The 17,596-nt window shown below is 40.5% G+C and overlaps 1 protein-coding gene across 1 annotated transcript in view; it reads right to left on the reverse strand.

Moving 5' to 3' along the window:
• Positions 1-11,245, reverse strand: part of CFAP52 (cilia and flagella associated protein 52) — a 31,696-nt gene extending 20,451 nt beyond the window's left edge. Inside the window, exons 1-5 of the mRNA XM_034408092.3 lie at positions 11,024-11,245; positions 7,760-7,959; positions 5,282-5,418; positions 2,117-2,245; positions 126-225 (exon numbers count right to left, since the gene is read on the reverse strand). Coding sequence (XP_034263983.1) covers positions 126-225; positions 2,117-2,245; positions 5,282-5,418; positions 7,760-7,959; positions 11,024-11,105 — 648 coding nt within the window. The 5' untranslated portion in view covers positions 11,106-11,245. The remainder of the gene's footprint in view (positions 1-125; positions 226-2,116; positions 2,246-5,281; positions 5,419-7,759; positions 7,960-11,023) is intronic.
• Between the last annotated feature and the right edge of the window lie 6,351 nt (positions 11,246-17,596).

Consider the following 17,596-nt stretch of genomic DNA (forward strand, 5'->3'; position numbering starts at 1 on the left):
AACTCAAATATTCTTCTCCCAAACTAACTAGATCTTCTATAAATTGTTCTTTTTTTCTTTTCTTTTTTGCTTACCTGACTCAATTTTTACACGTACTATAAATCACAGATCAGTGGATATCTTACCATGGCGCAAGCAACCACTCTTTTCAGCTGCCCTGTTTGACACTCAATTGGTCGGATTTTTCTGTTGGGTAAATCCAGTTCCCATACTCGAATAGTTCCACTGAAGCCAAAGCATGTATTTCATTATTAACTCAAGGTAGATTTATATCACAAAAAACACTTTGCTGCAGAACTAAAATTTGCATTTACTGTTTCTCTTCTCTGGACTACCAAAGTCAGTTATCCTAATTTCAGGAAAGTAGCTGACAACTTGCTATATACCGAGAGATTGTGTTGGGAGCCTAAATATTTTCATATTCTATTTCTGGAAGTGAAATAACTTCATTATGTGATCGATTAAAGCAGTTTGGAAAAGAGTGAAATATCTCCTGACTACAGCACTGGTAGTTCTCATTTAGTGACCACAATTGGGGTCAGCAACTCAGTCGTTATGCAAAGCAGATGCCAAGTGAAACCATGATTATGCTTATAATCTTACTCCAGCTTTCCTTCATTTTACAGAATTTTGAAGGTCATAAATATGAGAGTGGATGGCAAAGTTAATTTTTCATCACCATCATAACTGTAAGCAGTTACTGCCCAGTTACTTGCTAAATGAGGACTACCAGTATTGAGCAATTAGCAAGCTACAATATTTTCAATGGGATCTTTTTTTCAATTAGTAGTGTGTAAGTAGGAATCATTCAGTTACAACAAATCCCAAAGGAAGCAAGGGTTACTAAAGCTGATGGCACACTAGGAATGATAAAAAAAACAACTTTCTTCCAAAAATAGAATGCCATGGAGTAGAGCAATTTTATAATGATCTTTGTTTTGCAGATGTTTCAGCATTAACATTCTAGAATTCTTAAGGCAAAGTCTTCTCATTAATCATATAATTTGCAAATTTAGCTTTTTTAAAATAGTTGATCAGTAAAACAGATCTGGGAAGATCTAAGTACTGCTGGAAATCCAAAGCACTGCAAAGGCAAAAAGATGTTTTGACATAAACATAGCAGCCATTGTAATTTCATAGCAGCTGTGCAGAAGATGTTCCTAGAAAAAGGGATTGCTGCTTTAAGGAGTATGCTACAAACATACCAACCCTCCCCTCGCCCCCCCCACCTTCTGAAGCACTTTCCCTTCAGATCTGCATGCTCATAGAGTCAACTCAAGTGTCCTGCTGGACAGTGGTGGGTTTCAAAATTTTTTACTACCAGTTCGGTGGGCGTGGCAGGGCTTGGTGGACGTGGCAGGGGAAGGATACTGTAAAATCTCCATTCCCACCCCACTCCAGGGGAAGTTTACTGCAAAATCCACATTTCCTCCCAATCAGCTGGGACTTGGAAGGCAGAGAATAGATGAGGCGGAGCCAGTCAGAATTTTTACTACCGGTTCTCCGAACTACTCAAAATTTCCACTACCGGTTCTCCAGAACCTGCTGAAACCCACCTTTGCTGCTGGACATTCAGAAGCCTGTTTATTATCTAGCAATACTGAAGAAAAAAGCATAGATGGCTTTGTTTTAATATATTTTCCATTAGAAATAGTCCTCAACTTATGACCATAATGGAGCCTGCTCATTACATTTGTAAGTCATGACAGTCATAAAATTGAGTAATCACATGACCAACTCAATTTCATCTTTTTTTTTTTCAGTGGTTGTTAAGCAAATTAGTAGTCATTAAGTAAACCCATTGTTTGCTATGGGATGTTCTTGCAGGCCAGAAATTCTGGTTTTGGGCAAAAATGTTGTAAACCATGGTCATTAATTGTGGCCCAGTTGCTGAGTGGCCAAAATGTGACCTTGGGGGAAGGCCATCCATCGGAACTTTGGAACCAGTTTACAAGTACCTCTTGGGAGGTGTCCATCATAACTTCAAAGAGTTGTTAAGCGAGCAGTCATAAATCAAAGGCTACCTGTAAGTAACTTGGGGACAATGCAATGAACAGGAACAGTACATTTTTAAAGAATGGAATTTGATAGCCTTTCCTCAAAAACAAAGTCATACTTTCCCGCACTGATGAACATCTCATCCTTGCAGTTGGAATATACCAGTGTGGTTGGGTTCCCAGCACTACGAGCAGAAGCAGGACTTCCACAGATGGCTTCTTTCTTTTGGACACTCCACACCACAATGCTGTCAGAAGACCAAAGAGAATTTGTTTGTCTTCAGTGAATAGTTATTTTGAACTTGATACGATTGTGCATTCGAGGAGCATTTCTCCCAAATAAACACAGTTTGTAGCTGTATTGGGTTTAGTTACTATGCAAACAATAAGGAGGTCTAGAAGCGCTCTGTGGGGTTTTATTTTAACCCATTTTCCAGTCCCGCTTTTATGAACGTTTATGAAGTTTTCCAAATCAAATGAATTGTCTCGCTTACCAGATGAGAGGCGAGAAAACTGACTGAATGGAAAAAGAAGAAGGGAGTAGAAATTATTGTAACTCTTTGATTGCTCATTCATTTCATGCCAATCTAATGACTTATTCATGCAACACAGTAAGCCTTAATTGCTTAGTTAACGGTGTGGTGAAAGGTGAACTTCTCATACTAGCAAAACTGCAGAAATAAAACAGTATTTTATAGTGGGTTTCAAGAACCAATTAGTAGCTTATCATACATATCACATGAATCTTGGCTACACAAATTCCCAATTTATGTGAGATGGTCAATGAATCTTCCTCAAGAAACAGAGATGGTCGAAAAGAATACTGGGATGTGGATTTCTTTTGATTGTCATATGTCATGCAGTTCCTCATTTAACTTTTCAAGTAGTTGAAAAGGGGGAAAAAATCAGATCTCTCCCATCCGATATAGATTGATTGCCAATGCAATTACATCCTTTGTAGAAAAGAAGCCAATCACAATTTCACACTGCTTCCAGTTGCCCTTGTAAAACCAGCTGGGGTATCTATCCCCAGTAAACAGAAGTTGGGTGCCACAAACCAGTGCAGAAGACTGCAAGGAAAAGTTTATATGATCATCAACAGAGATCCCCAGGAGAACATCTCTCATCTATACTTTACAATAAATATGAGGCTTTGTGAAGCCACATCCAATATTTGGTTGAACTGATTCGTTGATAGGCATGTGGTTGATTTAAAGTAACTGACATTTGTATACTGAAATACAATGCAGCATTTCCCCCAAGTTAAATTTTGTTCTTATAAAATTATTGGATGGGAATAAATCTCATCTGCACTGTTCGCTGGCATGTCATGCAGTAACACAATCTTTTGTTCATAGAATTTATAACCCAGTTCAAAGATTAAATATGCCAGCCAAAAATGGAGAATATTGACAACTTATTCATGTTTTTGAATAAGAACACTGCAAAAAAAAAAAGTACTTCCCATTGTTAAATTGAAGCCAATACAGGTCATACATTTTCATTATCTCACTTCACTATATCCAAATCAAAATAATGCAGTATGCTATTTATTTGCTTTTTGTTTCAAATGACATGCATCTTAGATACAGAAATACTGTTCTTGGTAATAAGCATGGTGTATAAGCATCTACCAAGTCCATAGAACTCGTAACCCAACAAGCCAGTCACGGTTCTAACAATCTTCTCATTTTCACGGTTCAGGTTACAAAACATCTAGTATAGCACAAAATATAGCTGGTAAATTGCATTCAGCTAAGTAAGGTTGCCTGGACAATTATATTTGTGTTTAATCCCTGATGAATGGCATTCTCATTTCCTCTTTCTCTCAAAAATTCACAACTTTTCTTCATAAATTGCAAACTTAATAGGAAAGGAAGACTAGGCAAAAGATATACAGAGAAAAATATATTATGCTTCTCAAAGTCTGCAAAGACCAGGCAAAAATCATTAAAAGATGCATCATGCTGTTCCTAAACGATGGATTCACACTTCAAACTTGCTGCATCATTCTACAGTCACAAATCAATTTGTGACTGTAAGTGTCAATTTGCTTTGTCACTTCAACCTGATCAGATTTAGTAGTGTTTTTTTTTTAATTTGATTTATATGCTGCCCTTCTCTGAAGACTCAGGGCGGCTTACAATGTGTTAAGCAATAGCCTTCATACTTTTGTATATTTTATACAAAGTCAGCTTATTGCCCCCACAATCTGGGTCCTCATTTTACCTACCTTAGAAAGGATGGAAGGCTGAGTCAACCTTTACCCTAGTGAGATTTGAACTTGCAGTAATTGCAGGCAGCTGATGTTAATAACAGTGCTTTAGTCTGCTGCGCTACCAGAGCTCTATTTTTTAAATACTTTAAAAAGAGCTCTATTTTTAAATCATTATAGGTAGTTCTCATTTACCAACCACAATTAGAACTGGCAACTGTCACTAAGTGTTGTGGTCACTAAATGAAAAATCACATGACTGTGCCAGACTTACAGTGTCACTTTCACATCCATTGTTAAGCGACTTACCACAGTTGTTAAGTAAGACATTACATGACCACGTCTTGCACTTCCGGATTCTCCATTAATTTTGCTAGTTGAAAGTTTGCAAGTAGTGATTAAATGACCAAGAGACACCGTGATGGCCCTAAATGCAAGAATTGGTTGCAAAGCTGGCTTTTTTTAACTGTCATAACTTTGAATGGTTGCTAAACAGAGCAGTCAGTAAGCAAGGACTACCTGTAATCCTATTATTTTGCATATTTCCTTGGAATACGTAGGGAGAAACAGAAAGCTGAAAATAATCCTGACAATGGAAATGTCTGCTACTGTATATGCAATAAGAAACCTAAAAATGGCACAATACCATATGCCATTTTCTTCCAATGCCCATATATTGGGAATGCATTAAAAATGGTTTTATTTTGAGCATTATGTCCTACCCTCTCTGCAAAATTGCTGTTTCAAGTGCAAAGTAAGCTATATTGGCCTTTTGAAGTTTTTTTTCCCCAGAACATTTTGGAAATTGAGCATAAAATAAAATGTTTTGCATAGCTTTGCTACATTCACCTTCAGAAAAAGACATGATTTTGGAAAGATGTTAATATTATCCCCAACAAAATTTGAGGGGTGAAACTCCACAGCAACGGAATCATGAAGGAGCCAGAGAAATGTAACTAGATCTTTTCTTTGATTCAGGACAGGACAGTGGTCTTCTCTATATCTGACTTCTGACTTTTTTAGAAAAAATAAGAAAAGACAAAGCAACATACTTTTAAAGATGTCTTACCTCCCATCATCTTGGCCTCCCAGTGAAATCAGGTAAAGATCATTTGGAGAAAATGCCAGATGTTCAATTTTACCCTTGTGAAGTGACAGCCGAGACAACATCTCCTTTTTGCTGTAGTCCCATAAAATGATATCAGCCTGGGATAAAAATATAAATATGCAGTCTAACAGCATTACTTGGGGGAAAAAAACCCAAGTTTGTTACAGAAAATCTATTCGGATCCCAAATTCTAGGTTTAAAGGCCATAAAGCTGTTTTTCTTCCCATATATCATTTCGGGCGGCCTTTTGAATGGTTGCAGTTTTATTGAGACAAAAAAGCTCAAATGGAAGTATAACTTAGCCAAGCATATCCCATTTCTGAGACAAATAGCAGCATCAAAAATAATGTATTAATACAAGGCAATCGACGGGCCTGATGTGATCTACCCACACCATTAAATACTGCAGTACTAGCTATTCTTCTATCCAGATGGGTACACAAAAAATGACAAAGCATTATTGGCTACTAAATCAAAACCTCTTTACCGATTTGCTCGAAGTCATACCAACCCTACACTAGGAAGTAATTCAGAAATTAGTATTGAACTAAACCTGCCTTTCCACCTAACAGATCCATAAAAGACATTGTTCAGAAGGCAGTCGTTTCTCCTTTTCTACACTGGAGGTGGGAGAGCAAGGGGTAAAATTCAATTTCCCAGGAAAGATGTTCCAGAATTTGGTTAGCTATACTGTACTGAAAAAGGGCCATTCTTGCAGGTTTCAGAAAATGGGGTAATTTTAAAGAAAATCTCTGTTGTTGAACGTGTTGTTGTATAAGTTTACATAAAAGAGATGTTGTTCCTCAGTCAGTCAGAGCCAAGTTGCTTCAAGTTTTAAGAGGTAAAAGCAATGCCTTGAACTGTGTCCAGAAAGTAACTGGTGAGGACTACAGATATAATATCATTCTGGTGCTGTGTACAAATCAACAACTGGCTGCATCAGTTGGACCTTTTAGATATTCCTCAAGAATAACCATCTATAAAATACATTACTATAATCTATTACAAGTAGTCTTCAATTTACAGCTGGAACCAGACTTTCCATTGCTAAGCAAGATGGTTGTTAAGTGAGTTACACCCAATTTTACCTTTTTTCCCACAGTTGTTAAGAGAAACAACTGCAATTGCTGCAATTGTTAAGTGAATCATAGGATTCTTAAGTGAGTCCAGTTTCCCCCATTGACTTTGCCTGTTGGAAGCTGGCTGGGAAGGTCACAAATGGTGATCACATAAACCCCGGATGCTGCAACTATCATAAATATATTCCAGTTAGAAAGGACTAAAAGTTTTGATCATGTAACCATGGGGATGCTGCAAAAGTTGTAAGTGGAGGAACTGTTCATAAATCACATTTTTCAGTGCTGTTGCAACTTTGAACAGTCACTAAATGAATGATTGGACTACTTTTAGTAATTACCTACTCAAGGCATGGATTAATTGTAGGTGAATCTGACCAATCCAGGAACAATCACAGTTGTCACATTAACTGTAACATGAAAAAATGCTTCTTCCCACAGTTATCACTGGCCAGAAATAGCTGAAAATAAGGGAAAACCTTATTTCAGGCCTACTTGTCAGTAAGACAAGTCAAAATATGCTGAATTCCCTTGATGTTTTAAATCAGCCATTGGCGCTCTTCAACTGTCATGCTTTCTCTGCAAAACACTATTTGAAACTAATAATCTAGTTTATATTTAGACAATTAAAATGTCATATCTAAAATCTAACACTGGCCTGACCCTATCAGCCGATATATAGATAATGCAGCAGGATTTTTCAGAAATATTCTGCAGGTGGTCCTTGTTTAAAGATCACTTGTTCAGAGCCCATTCAAGCATACAAAGGCCCTGAATGAGTAGTAGTTACAGAGTGGTCCTTGTAATAATGTTGGTCACAGCGTCACAATTGCCATTTCTGATTTTCTTTGTTGGCTTCCCACAAGCAAAGTCAATAGGGAAGCTGGCAGGAGGATGCAAATGTTGGCAACAACATGATGTCCCTGCTTAATGACCAGCAGTGATTCATGTAATGATGACAATTGAAAGTACCAGAATTTTCATTGCTAAGCAGCATGATCACGATTACTTTATAATCACATGGCTTAGCCACAGACATGCCAACTCCAATTATCATCGCTAAGTGAGAACTACCTGTACTTGTAATAGCGTGAGACCTAATTTGAGGTCTAAACAGTTAATCAGAGTTGAAAGATCATCCTTTAAAACATGGGTGTCAAACTCGCAGTGTCACGTCGTCATGTGACATATTGCAACTTTTTCCCCCTTTGCTAAACCGGAGGTGGGGGTGGGCAGCGCATGACGCACCTGGCCCACGGACCGCGAGTTTGACACCCCTGCTTTAAAGGATCATAGTTTTCTCTGTTTAAACACTAGCATCCTTTAGGAATCAAATACATTTTTAAAGAAAGCTTTTATCCACCTTAAAGCCCATGAATGTGATCTGACCAGAAGCCACATAACTTCCACTTGGAGAAACTGTGACACAGGAGACATTGTTGGTGTGACCATGTAAAAAATCTTGACCCGGAGTGTTTATGCTTTGGATAATTACTGTGCAACCCAGTGGATAGATAAGATGCTCTCGATCTGGATGGCAGATGAGGCCAAAGGGAACATGTCCTGAAAACAAAAGAAATACAATGATTATTGATAGAGGAAGAACAGCTAACATCTATATACTATTAAAACTCTGGTGTCTGTAATCTTTAACTGGGCAAAAGGGTGGATCAGAGGGCAAAACAATTCCAACCAAGGTATCAAGTAGGCTAATTTACAGAATGCATCCAAAATCCGGGACCCATGATTCTTATGGAATTGAAATTATGCAAATTTTATAAAACGTTTTATGATGTAAATATTATCGTAAAGCATTTTATGACATAATACAAAGTGACTAAAAAAAACCTGGCGTGATCAGGTTCTGATGTTTGACTGTACTATACAGTTCATGGGTTACATTCAAGGCAGAGACTGAATATCTCTCTGAATTTTAACAATATTTCCAGCAAATGCAGCATGTTAGTGCTCTGTCATTGTTGAAGGCATTGAGAATCTGGTAATGTAATGTTTTTGAAATGAAGATCCAACAGATCATGCTTTATCTAGTTACATGCTATAATCAAGCATTTATGAGGTAAAATTTTTGGAAACTTAAAGTGGTTTCCCACTCATCAAAGTAGCAAGAGATTTATTCATGCAATTCATCAAGAAACTTTACTGCTCTCCATTTTTTATCAGTGCTCCTCTATTACTTGCTAATGCTTTCTGTTTTCTGATATTGTACTCTGATTCTAACCCATTCTGCTATCTTTTATACAAACATTAGAGAATAGATAATGTTAACTTTTAAGGCAGAACTTTGTGTTCATATCTTTTTCATTCATATAGTCTAGCTCAAAATCTTATTTCTATATGGCAGAGATCTTGGAGTCAATAAGATTTGGTTCTTAGCTGTTTTACATTAAAAATATTATTTTTTACTATAAAATCAATAGTAGTTCTGAGAAAAAACTGATATTCCATTCCACATCTTCAGCCTCAATGCAGGGGTGAAATGCTGCCGGTTCGGACCGGCTCGGGCGAGTAGGTAGCGATGGCAGCGGGCAGTTCGGAGAACTGGTAGCAAAAATCCCTGCCCCCACCCCTCATGCCCAGCTGAGCCACGCAATCATCAGAGCCTTTTTTTTCTTTTAAATGGCTCTGACCAGCCAAGCTCTGACGATCCCAGTTGAGTTGCCTGCTAATCAGGCAACTCAGCTTGGATCGCCAGAGCCATGTAAAAGAAAAAAACTTTTTTTCTTTTAAATGGCTCTGACGATCCCTCCCCCTCCCCCTCCCCTCCTCAGCTTGCTTACCTTAGCTGCTGGTCGCAACGCCTTGCTGTAATCCCTGCAATCAATTGCATCAGCAAGCAACTGAATCTCCCTGCCTGCCATCAAGCAGGCAGGGAATTTTGGACTTCAACTCCCAGAATTCCTCAGCCAGCAAAGCAAAGCTAGCTGAGGAATTCTGGGAGTTGAAGTCTACAAGTCTTAAAGTTGCCAAGGTTGGAGACCCCTGTTCTATTGGGTAAGTTGTTTTCCCCTTTGGGAGCTTTAAAAAAATAGTTAATTGGGGGGTTTTTTTAGTTCTTTTTTTTAGACCTAGCCATTTAAAGTTTAGGAAATTTTAAATTTAGCTGCTTTTATATAAAAATAAAAATAAATTAAAATAAAATAATATTTGTGCAGCTTTTTGAGATTTAGTGTGTTACTGTAGTGTTTCACTCTAACTACACAAACACACAAAATCTCACAAAGCTGTATGTGGAATTTTGTGTATGTAAAGTGTGAAAGTTGTTTTTTGGGGCTTTTTGGGGCTGTGTGAGGTTCCTGCTTGTTGCAGGGGCCATTTTGGGTCTAGCACAGCTGCTTTTACATTGTGGGTGAGCTAGTTGTGTTGTGTTGTGTTTTGTAGGTTAAAAAAGGGCAAAGAAGTGACATTGACTTGGCCATGCCCACCTTACCAACAAGCCACGCCCTCCCAGTCACCTTACCAACAAGCGACGCCCACTAATTAAGCCACGGCCACAGAACCGGTAGCAAAAAAATTTAGATTTCACCCCTGCCTCAATGTAATTACTGTATTGACTAATGCAGTATAGATATTCAAACTTCCTACTCCAAATGTTGACTATTGTTCAGTCAACCTTCCCCCCCCAGTCCTATATAAAGTTGTAAATATTTTCCTTTTTTTTTTTTTGTTCAGTATGTGAAGTACTCCCTTTGTAGAAGAAATAGCCACTTGAGTTTTCACAGTTTCCCTAAGATTTTATACTCTAGAAAGGTGACAGAGTATAAGGAGCCTTTTTTAAGCCTTTCACCTTAAAAAAGTGCAACACCTAAAAATAAACGTTCCTTTTTTCCAAGTCTTTAACCATAACAAATTCTGCACAGGATTGCAAAAGGAACTTGAATGAAAAAGGCAGCAGGTTTAAATGACTTCTACAGTACCAATAAAGAACCCAAAATCCCAGATACAACATGTGCTTAGTAACCTGCCAAGCTTAAAACTCTACAAAAGATCTGTACAAAAGGACCAACATAAAAATTGCATTAATAATAATAGTAATAGTAATGATAATGATAATGATAATGATGATAATGATAATAATAAGCCCAAATCATCTTTCCTTTAACCTTCTGAAAGCAAGGTAATAACATTAAAACAATTCATTTCTTAAGAATCAAATCCCAGCAAGCATCAGAATAATCACAAGGATGGCCATTAATTGAAAGAGGCACTCAGATTTGGCTTGTTTTGAGCTATAGTCAAGGTAAACTTTACAGTCCGGCTCTTTCAATGTCAAATTGAAACTCAGATTTCTCAATCCTTCCCTCTGTAAAGGAATACAAACTATTTAATGCACAGATTTTTATGTTAGATTCCGTCCATGAAGTCCTTCTCTGATACAGCCTGAAAAACAGTTTGGATAATTACAGCCCACTAGTGCAACATATGAATACGGAAGAGGGAACACTTGAGCATGGGCAGAGTTCTTTTGCTTTATGCCTGGGCAATTACAGAGATCAACTTTCAGCGGAGTTCCTAACGGGCAGGATGGGAGGGGGCTTTTTCTCACAGCAAGGAAGTACCGTTACTTCCCTGGTTGCCATCCCGGTCTTTCCCTCTCTGCCCCCGGTACCATTGAAGCCAATGATCGCCTGAAGCTGAAGGCCCTCCAACTCGTCCGCCGACTCCGCTTTTTCGTTCGGGACAGTCGCCATGTCGCCGCCGGCACTTAAACACTGGCTTAGAGGTTGTATATACCGGTCGCTATGGAAACCGCGCAAGCGCGCAGGCCTCAGAGGAGGCGAGGCTCTCGGGGATGCTTTGGAAGCCGAGATGGGAGGGGCGGGGCTTCTCTCGTTTCTAGGCTACAGAAGGAGCGCGGAAGAGGTGGGATGGGGTAGAGTTTGAGAGAGCGGCGTTCCTGCACTTTTCCGTGCGTGCTCGTAAATGAAATGAAGTAAATTACGAGTTGCGCTATTTTCATTGTAAAGACCGCCAAGCCCAGCTCTCCCCCCCTCCCCCCAAATTCTTAGGATGGATGCCCGATCCCCAGAAGCATTTACTGGTTTCCAACCTCATTTTAGATTTATGGTACACAATGGCACAGCAGCGGAGGAAGCAGCATCAGATCGTGGGGAGAGAAGTTATTAAATTAAGTAGGAACGTACAAGGAGAGGGAGAAAAAAAGGAGCAGAAAGTTGAATAAGAAAGGAAAAAGGAAAAAAAGAAGAAATTGGGGGTTGAGGAGGAAAACACCAGCAAAACAGCAGTGCAGCGAATGAATGGCTGCACCCTGAATCGGAGGCAGCCAGCAACAGAGAATGATAGATCCAAGTCAGGAGCCCAACTAAGCAGCCCAACATGGAAAAAGAGGCAACTGAGAGCAGCTGAACGGCGGAAAAGAAGAGAGGCTGTTGGAGACAGCGATCCGGTGAATATTTAATAATTGCCTAGACCCCCTACTCCAACCTAGGCAGCCTGGCTCGAGGGGGGGCTGCCAGGCTACCCAGGGCTCAGCAAACTAGAGGCAGCCCAACTACAGCAGCCCTCCCCTTGCAATCTTCCAGCTTGGCAGCCACCCCAGTGACCTGCCCCAGGTGGAGGAGTCGTAGCACGGAGGCGCACCGAGTTAAGAGAGCTCTGTTCTCTAAAGCTGAATGGCTGCCTGAGCAGAGCAGACCAGACAGCGGAGTCTCTGAGTCAATCAGAGAACTGAACAGCAGGCTGAGAGAGCTGACCAGAGTGAGACAAGGCCGAAAAGACCCAGGCACCGAAAGACAGAATGGAGCTGGCGGAGAAAACAACAGGAGAAAATGTCCGACAAGAGGCCGGAGCAGCGAACGATGAAAGTGAAGGCAACAAACTAAGTCTGAGGCCCCGATAGGCAAGGAGGGAAGACCCCTGTAGAGAATAAAAATAAATACAGGACACAAAACAGAAAATAAACGATAGATAAATTGGTCAATACTGAGGACAAGAGTGGAACATTAGAAATCAAGGAAGCACAGGATTAATAAGACCAATCAAATAAATAAGGCAAATCTTAATAAGGTAGGGATGAATTGGAGCTCAAAAACTTAAAAAAATATAGGGAAGAAAAGGATAAATAAAACTAATAGTATGTTATCAATTGGGAGACAAACTCTGCAGCAAGTGGGAGATCAAACAGATTCCTAACCAACCTAGCTGACAACTTTGTTAACCAAAAGGTAGAGAAGGGAACCAGAGAACAGTGAGGACAATTAACCAGTGGAACAGCTTGCCTTCAGAAATCATGAGCGCTTCATCACTGGAGGTTTTTAAGAAGACAGCCACATGTCTGAAATGGTATAGGGTCTCCTGCCAGAGCAGGGGGCTGGACTAGAAGACCTCCAAGGTCCCTTCCAGCTCTATTCTATTCTATCTCAGCACCCTATGTCAACCCAGCCAGCAGGCTGTTTCTAGGCTCTATGTGTTGTGAGAGGTCCTTGGTGTTCTCTGAGCTTGGTTGCTTTCTTGCAGACATTTCATTACCAAAACATCATCAGTGCTAGTGTGTTTTATAGATGTGATTCAGCTGTATGATCATTGCCCTAAATTCCATTACGCCATAGTTTACTTACTTTTGTTTCATTGGATAAACCAGAATTAATTGGGATTATGTTAAAATGCCGAACCAGAATCATTTAACATTAAACCAGCATCAAACCAATCACTTAGGGGTTAAGGCAGATTGTGGACCATCTGTGGTACAAAACCAGTTTGCTTCCTTATGGTTTATTATACACATTATGTATTTTATTGGATTTAGAGGTTGCCCCACTCCCAGCAACTCTGGCAGCTTACATTTCACAAGTGGGAAACAATAAAATGAAAGAAAAGGGAATTTACTTCTGGAAAACAAAACTAACAGGCTCCAGTTAGCCTAACTTCAGGCCTAGGAGCTAAGCCAGGTTTTCAAATACTTGCACAGCAGCTGCCAGGAGGGAATTCCTGATCTTCCAGGATGATGCAGTTTTAGAAGGCAGATGCTGCAATAGAGAAGTTCCTGAATCCTAATATATGGCGTGGTTTAATTGAAGCATGGCGACTTGGCCCAATCATGTTGGATGGACAGAATCTGATGGAGATAGACAATCCCTCAAATAATCAGGACCAAAGTTCTCTCTAGATCAGGGGTGGGCAACTATGACCCTTTTATGACTTGTGGACTTCAACTCCCAGAATTCCTGAGCCAGCCATGTTAGCTCAGAAATTCTGGGAATTGAAGTCCACAAGTCAAGTCAAGTGGGCCATAGTTGCCCACCTCTGCTCTAGGTGAATTGCATCCATAAGCCACTAACAATCAGTGGGGCTCACAAAGCAGCAGGAACTCATGGGCATAGCATGGCATGCTCATTGCAGTCCATTCCACTGTATTCTGGAACACCTGTAGCTTCTCAATGGTCTTCAAGGGCAGCCCTAATTACAGCTGATGTGGCACACCATGAAAAGACATAAGCATGGTTTACAAATCACAGCTAAACCAGAACATACATTTATTTTATTTTATTTTATTTTATTTTATTTTATTTTATTTTATTTTATTTTATTTTATTTTATTTTATTTTATTTTATTTTATTTGCTGCCCATCTCATTTCAAAAGACTCTGAATGGCTTACAACATAATAAATATTAAAAACATTAAAATCATCAAATATAAAATGACAGAACAGACAAAATAAAACCATTACATGATGGTGTATAGTGAATGAAATCATTATAAAATAGAATCATTATATTATCATTATGTTATATCTTAGAAGAATCATTACCTAAGCATACAGTAGATATTTTGTCTTGAAATAGGGATAGTAAATCTCTGGCTTCCTCTAGAAGCTATTCCCAAAGGAAACAGCAGCTTGACCAGATGTCTTCTAGAAGTGCTAGGTCTTTATTTATTTATTTTATTTTATTTATTGAATTTATATACATCCTTCTCCCCGAAGGGACTCAGGGTGGTGAACAGCCGAAAATTTAAAAACATACAATATAAAAGTTAAGATGACTAAAAATAAATTAAATTAATCGGCCTCCCAATTTAAAACCTCAAGCTATACAATTAAAAAACTAACCCATAAAACCTATTCAGGCCAGGCCGGCTTGCTCAATGAAGAGAAAATTTCCTCAAAGATCGGCAGTTTGGAAATTCATTTATTTTGAGATAGCATCGAAACCTAACACAGGGCCTTACGGAAAGTGCAGAGATCCGGGATCAGTCGTATTCCGGGAGGTAGCTCGTTCCAGAGGGCGGGTGCTCCCACAGAGAAGGCCCTCCCCCTGGGGCCGCCAGCCAACATTGCTTGACTGACGGCACCCTGAGGAGGCCCTCTCTGTGAGAGCGTATTGGCCGGTGGGAGGTTATCGGTAGCAGAAGGCGGTCTCGTAAATACCCTGGCCCTAAGCCATGGAGCGCTTTAAAGGTGAGAACCAACACCTTGAAGCGCACCCGGAAGACCACCGGGAGCCAGTGCAGCTTGCGCAGGAGATGTGTTATATGGGAGCACCAAGTCGTTCCCGTAATCACCTGTGCGGCCGCATTCTGGACCAGTTGGAGCCTCCGGGTGCTCCTCAAGGGGAGCCCCATGTAGAGAGTGTTACAGTAGTCCAGGCGAGAAGTGACGAGAGCATGAGTGACTGTGCATAAGGAATCCTGACTCAGAAAGGGGCGCAACTGGTGTATCAGGCGAACCTGATAAAAAGCCCCCCTGGCCACGGCCGTCATGTGCTCTTCTAAAGACAGATGTGTGTCCAGGAGGACGCCCAAGTTGCGAGCCCCCTCTGTGGGGGTCAATGACTCGCCCCCAATAGCCAGCGATGGCACCTGCTGGCTATATCAGGATGCCGGCATCCACAGCCACTCGGTTTTGGAAGGGTTGAGTCGAAGCCTGTTCCTCCCCATCCAGACCCGCATGGCCTCCAGACACTGGGACATCACTTCAAGGGCATCTTGGGGTGGTTTGGGGTGGAGATGTACAGCTGAGTGTCATCAGTGTACAGATGGCACCGCACCCCAAATCCACAGATGATCTCACTCAGTGACTCCCAAAGTTCTTGCTAATTCATTGCTGGTCTTGGCTGTTTGTCTCCAAAAGGAATTTCTCTTCTGTTGCTTCGTTTTACTGTAAGTCCCCCCCCCCCCAAAAAATACTTAGTGTGTTATTTCAAAAGCTATTCTGTGCTTTTCTAGCTGGCTAGCCATACAACCCTTTTAAATGAGTTCACCATTTGTCTCAGGTTTAGAAGATCACCTGGAGAACCTCTGGAGCAGGATTCCCCAGATCAATGCCATGCACTCCTACCTAATGCACCTTAGGACTTTGGGGCCTGCTGCAGCTTCTGAGGCTCGCCATATCGATCAAGCTCTAAATAGACCATCTTGGTCAAGCTGCTGTTTTCTCCATATTTTTATGGAGGGTCGCTAATGGGAATGTAGAAGGTAGCAAAGCACTTTGCTGGGCTCTTAACTATACTTAACAGTCAGGAACATACCCTTGGCTTTTTTCTATTCACATGACAATAAGCACTCATATGGAAGGAATGATTTGCCCTGAATTGCTGTATGCTGTATCTTCCCGTCTTCGCTTGCTCTCTTTTTCTTTCTCTCCTGCTTCCATTCAGCTCCCCTCCCTTCCTCCTAGCAACAATGGGAAAGAGAATCAAACCCTCCTTTTGATTTGGCTGTCCTACTTTTAGGTAAACTGCCACTTCTTGCGTTTCCTAAGGCAGGGCAGGCATCCAATTGTGCTATCTTTGTTAAATGCTGGCATGTGCCTGTGCCCTACTTTATGAAAGCATTTGGACCTGTTTAAATGAAGGGAACATTTTTGCCTTAGGAATCTCTGCATGCTCTGAAGAATCTGAATTTCTCATCTCTTCCCTGACCAGGCCTTGGAACTATTATTATGAGTTGATGTCTTGATCAATTGATGATTCATTCAAAGTGACATTGGAGGCTGACTGGGCAGGACTCTGTTTCCCCTGTTTAGTTCGTCTGCTTGTCAAATGAGCATAAGAAGCCTTGCTTGCTTTGTCAGAGCAAATGGTTTTGAAATGCAACAGACCCAAGGAGAGCATAATATTGTTCCTTTCATCCATGATTTGTTTGTTAGCATTGATGCCAAGGAAAGAAAGTCATAAAGGAACAGCAGTGAGTGGCAGCTGACAGCAACAGGTGGTTATATTTACTAACAAAATGCAAATTATAGAGGGACATTTGGTATATGTTTTAAGAACCACTTTGGTCTAGTGGTGGTGAAGGCACTAGGCTAGAAAACAAAAGGTTGTAAGTTCCAGTCCTATGACAGGAATGAAGTCAGCTGGGTGACCTTGAGCCAGTCCTTCTCTCTCAGCTCTAGAAAGGAGGCAATGGCAAATGAATTTTTTCTGAGAAAAATTGCAGGAATTTCTCCAGGCAATTGCCAGGAGTAGAGAAGGAAAAAGAGAAGGAGAGATAAAGTGGTAAACATTACATGGAAGGGGAGAGGCTAAGAATACCCCCCCCCCAAATATGGCATTGGAGCTGGCATTGCTTAGATGTCTTACCTATTCAGTTGTCTCAACCTGTCCGAGCTCAGTGCACACTGAGTTAAAAGAAGATGTTGCTGTTATCGACCAGGTATTTTAATTTAGAAACTGTTTTCTGAACATTCCAAAAACTCAACCATACTTCTTTCAAAATCACTCCTCAGCCAGCCTACAGAAGGGGCCAATATTGTGCACTTAGAAAGATCCATATAGCACTCATTGTCAGGACTAAGGCCGTTTAGGGTTTTCCCCCTATCTCTGAGTTAAGGTGCCCACCAGTGCTGGGATTCAAGTAATTTAACAACCGGTTCTCTGCCCTAATGATTTCTTCCAACAACCAGTTTGCCAAACTGCTCAGAAAGTTAACAACCGGTTCTCCCGAAGGGGTGCGAATTGGCTGAATCCCACCACTGGTGCCCACCCACATCCTTATGTTAGCACAAAACAATACAGCCCATTAAATTTGTTGTCCATGATACCAATATCTAGCCTACTTCTATTGCCTCTGTTTTAAGTCATTGAATATTCTTGCCATTATCTTGTTGCTTATTGCTACAGGCATGCTAATTGTCCCTTCTGGTGTTGCTTTCATCTCTTGTTAGTATATTGACAGCAAGAACATCAGTCTTCTAGTCATTGCCAGAGGAATGGGTCTCACTT

Source organism: Pantherophis guttatus, chromosome 2 (assembly GCF_059756535.1).
Source record: "Pantherophis guttatus breed Tessera chromosome 2, ASM5975653v1, whole genome shotgun sequence".
Taxonomy (NCBI): domain Eukaryota; kingdom Metazoa; phylum Chordata; class Lepidosauria; order Squamata; family Colubridae; genus Pantherophis; species Pantherophis guttatus.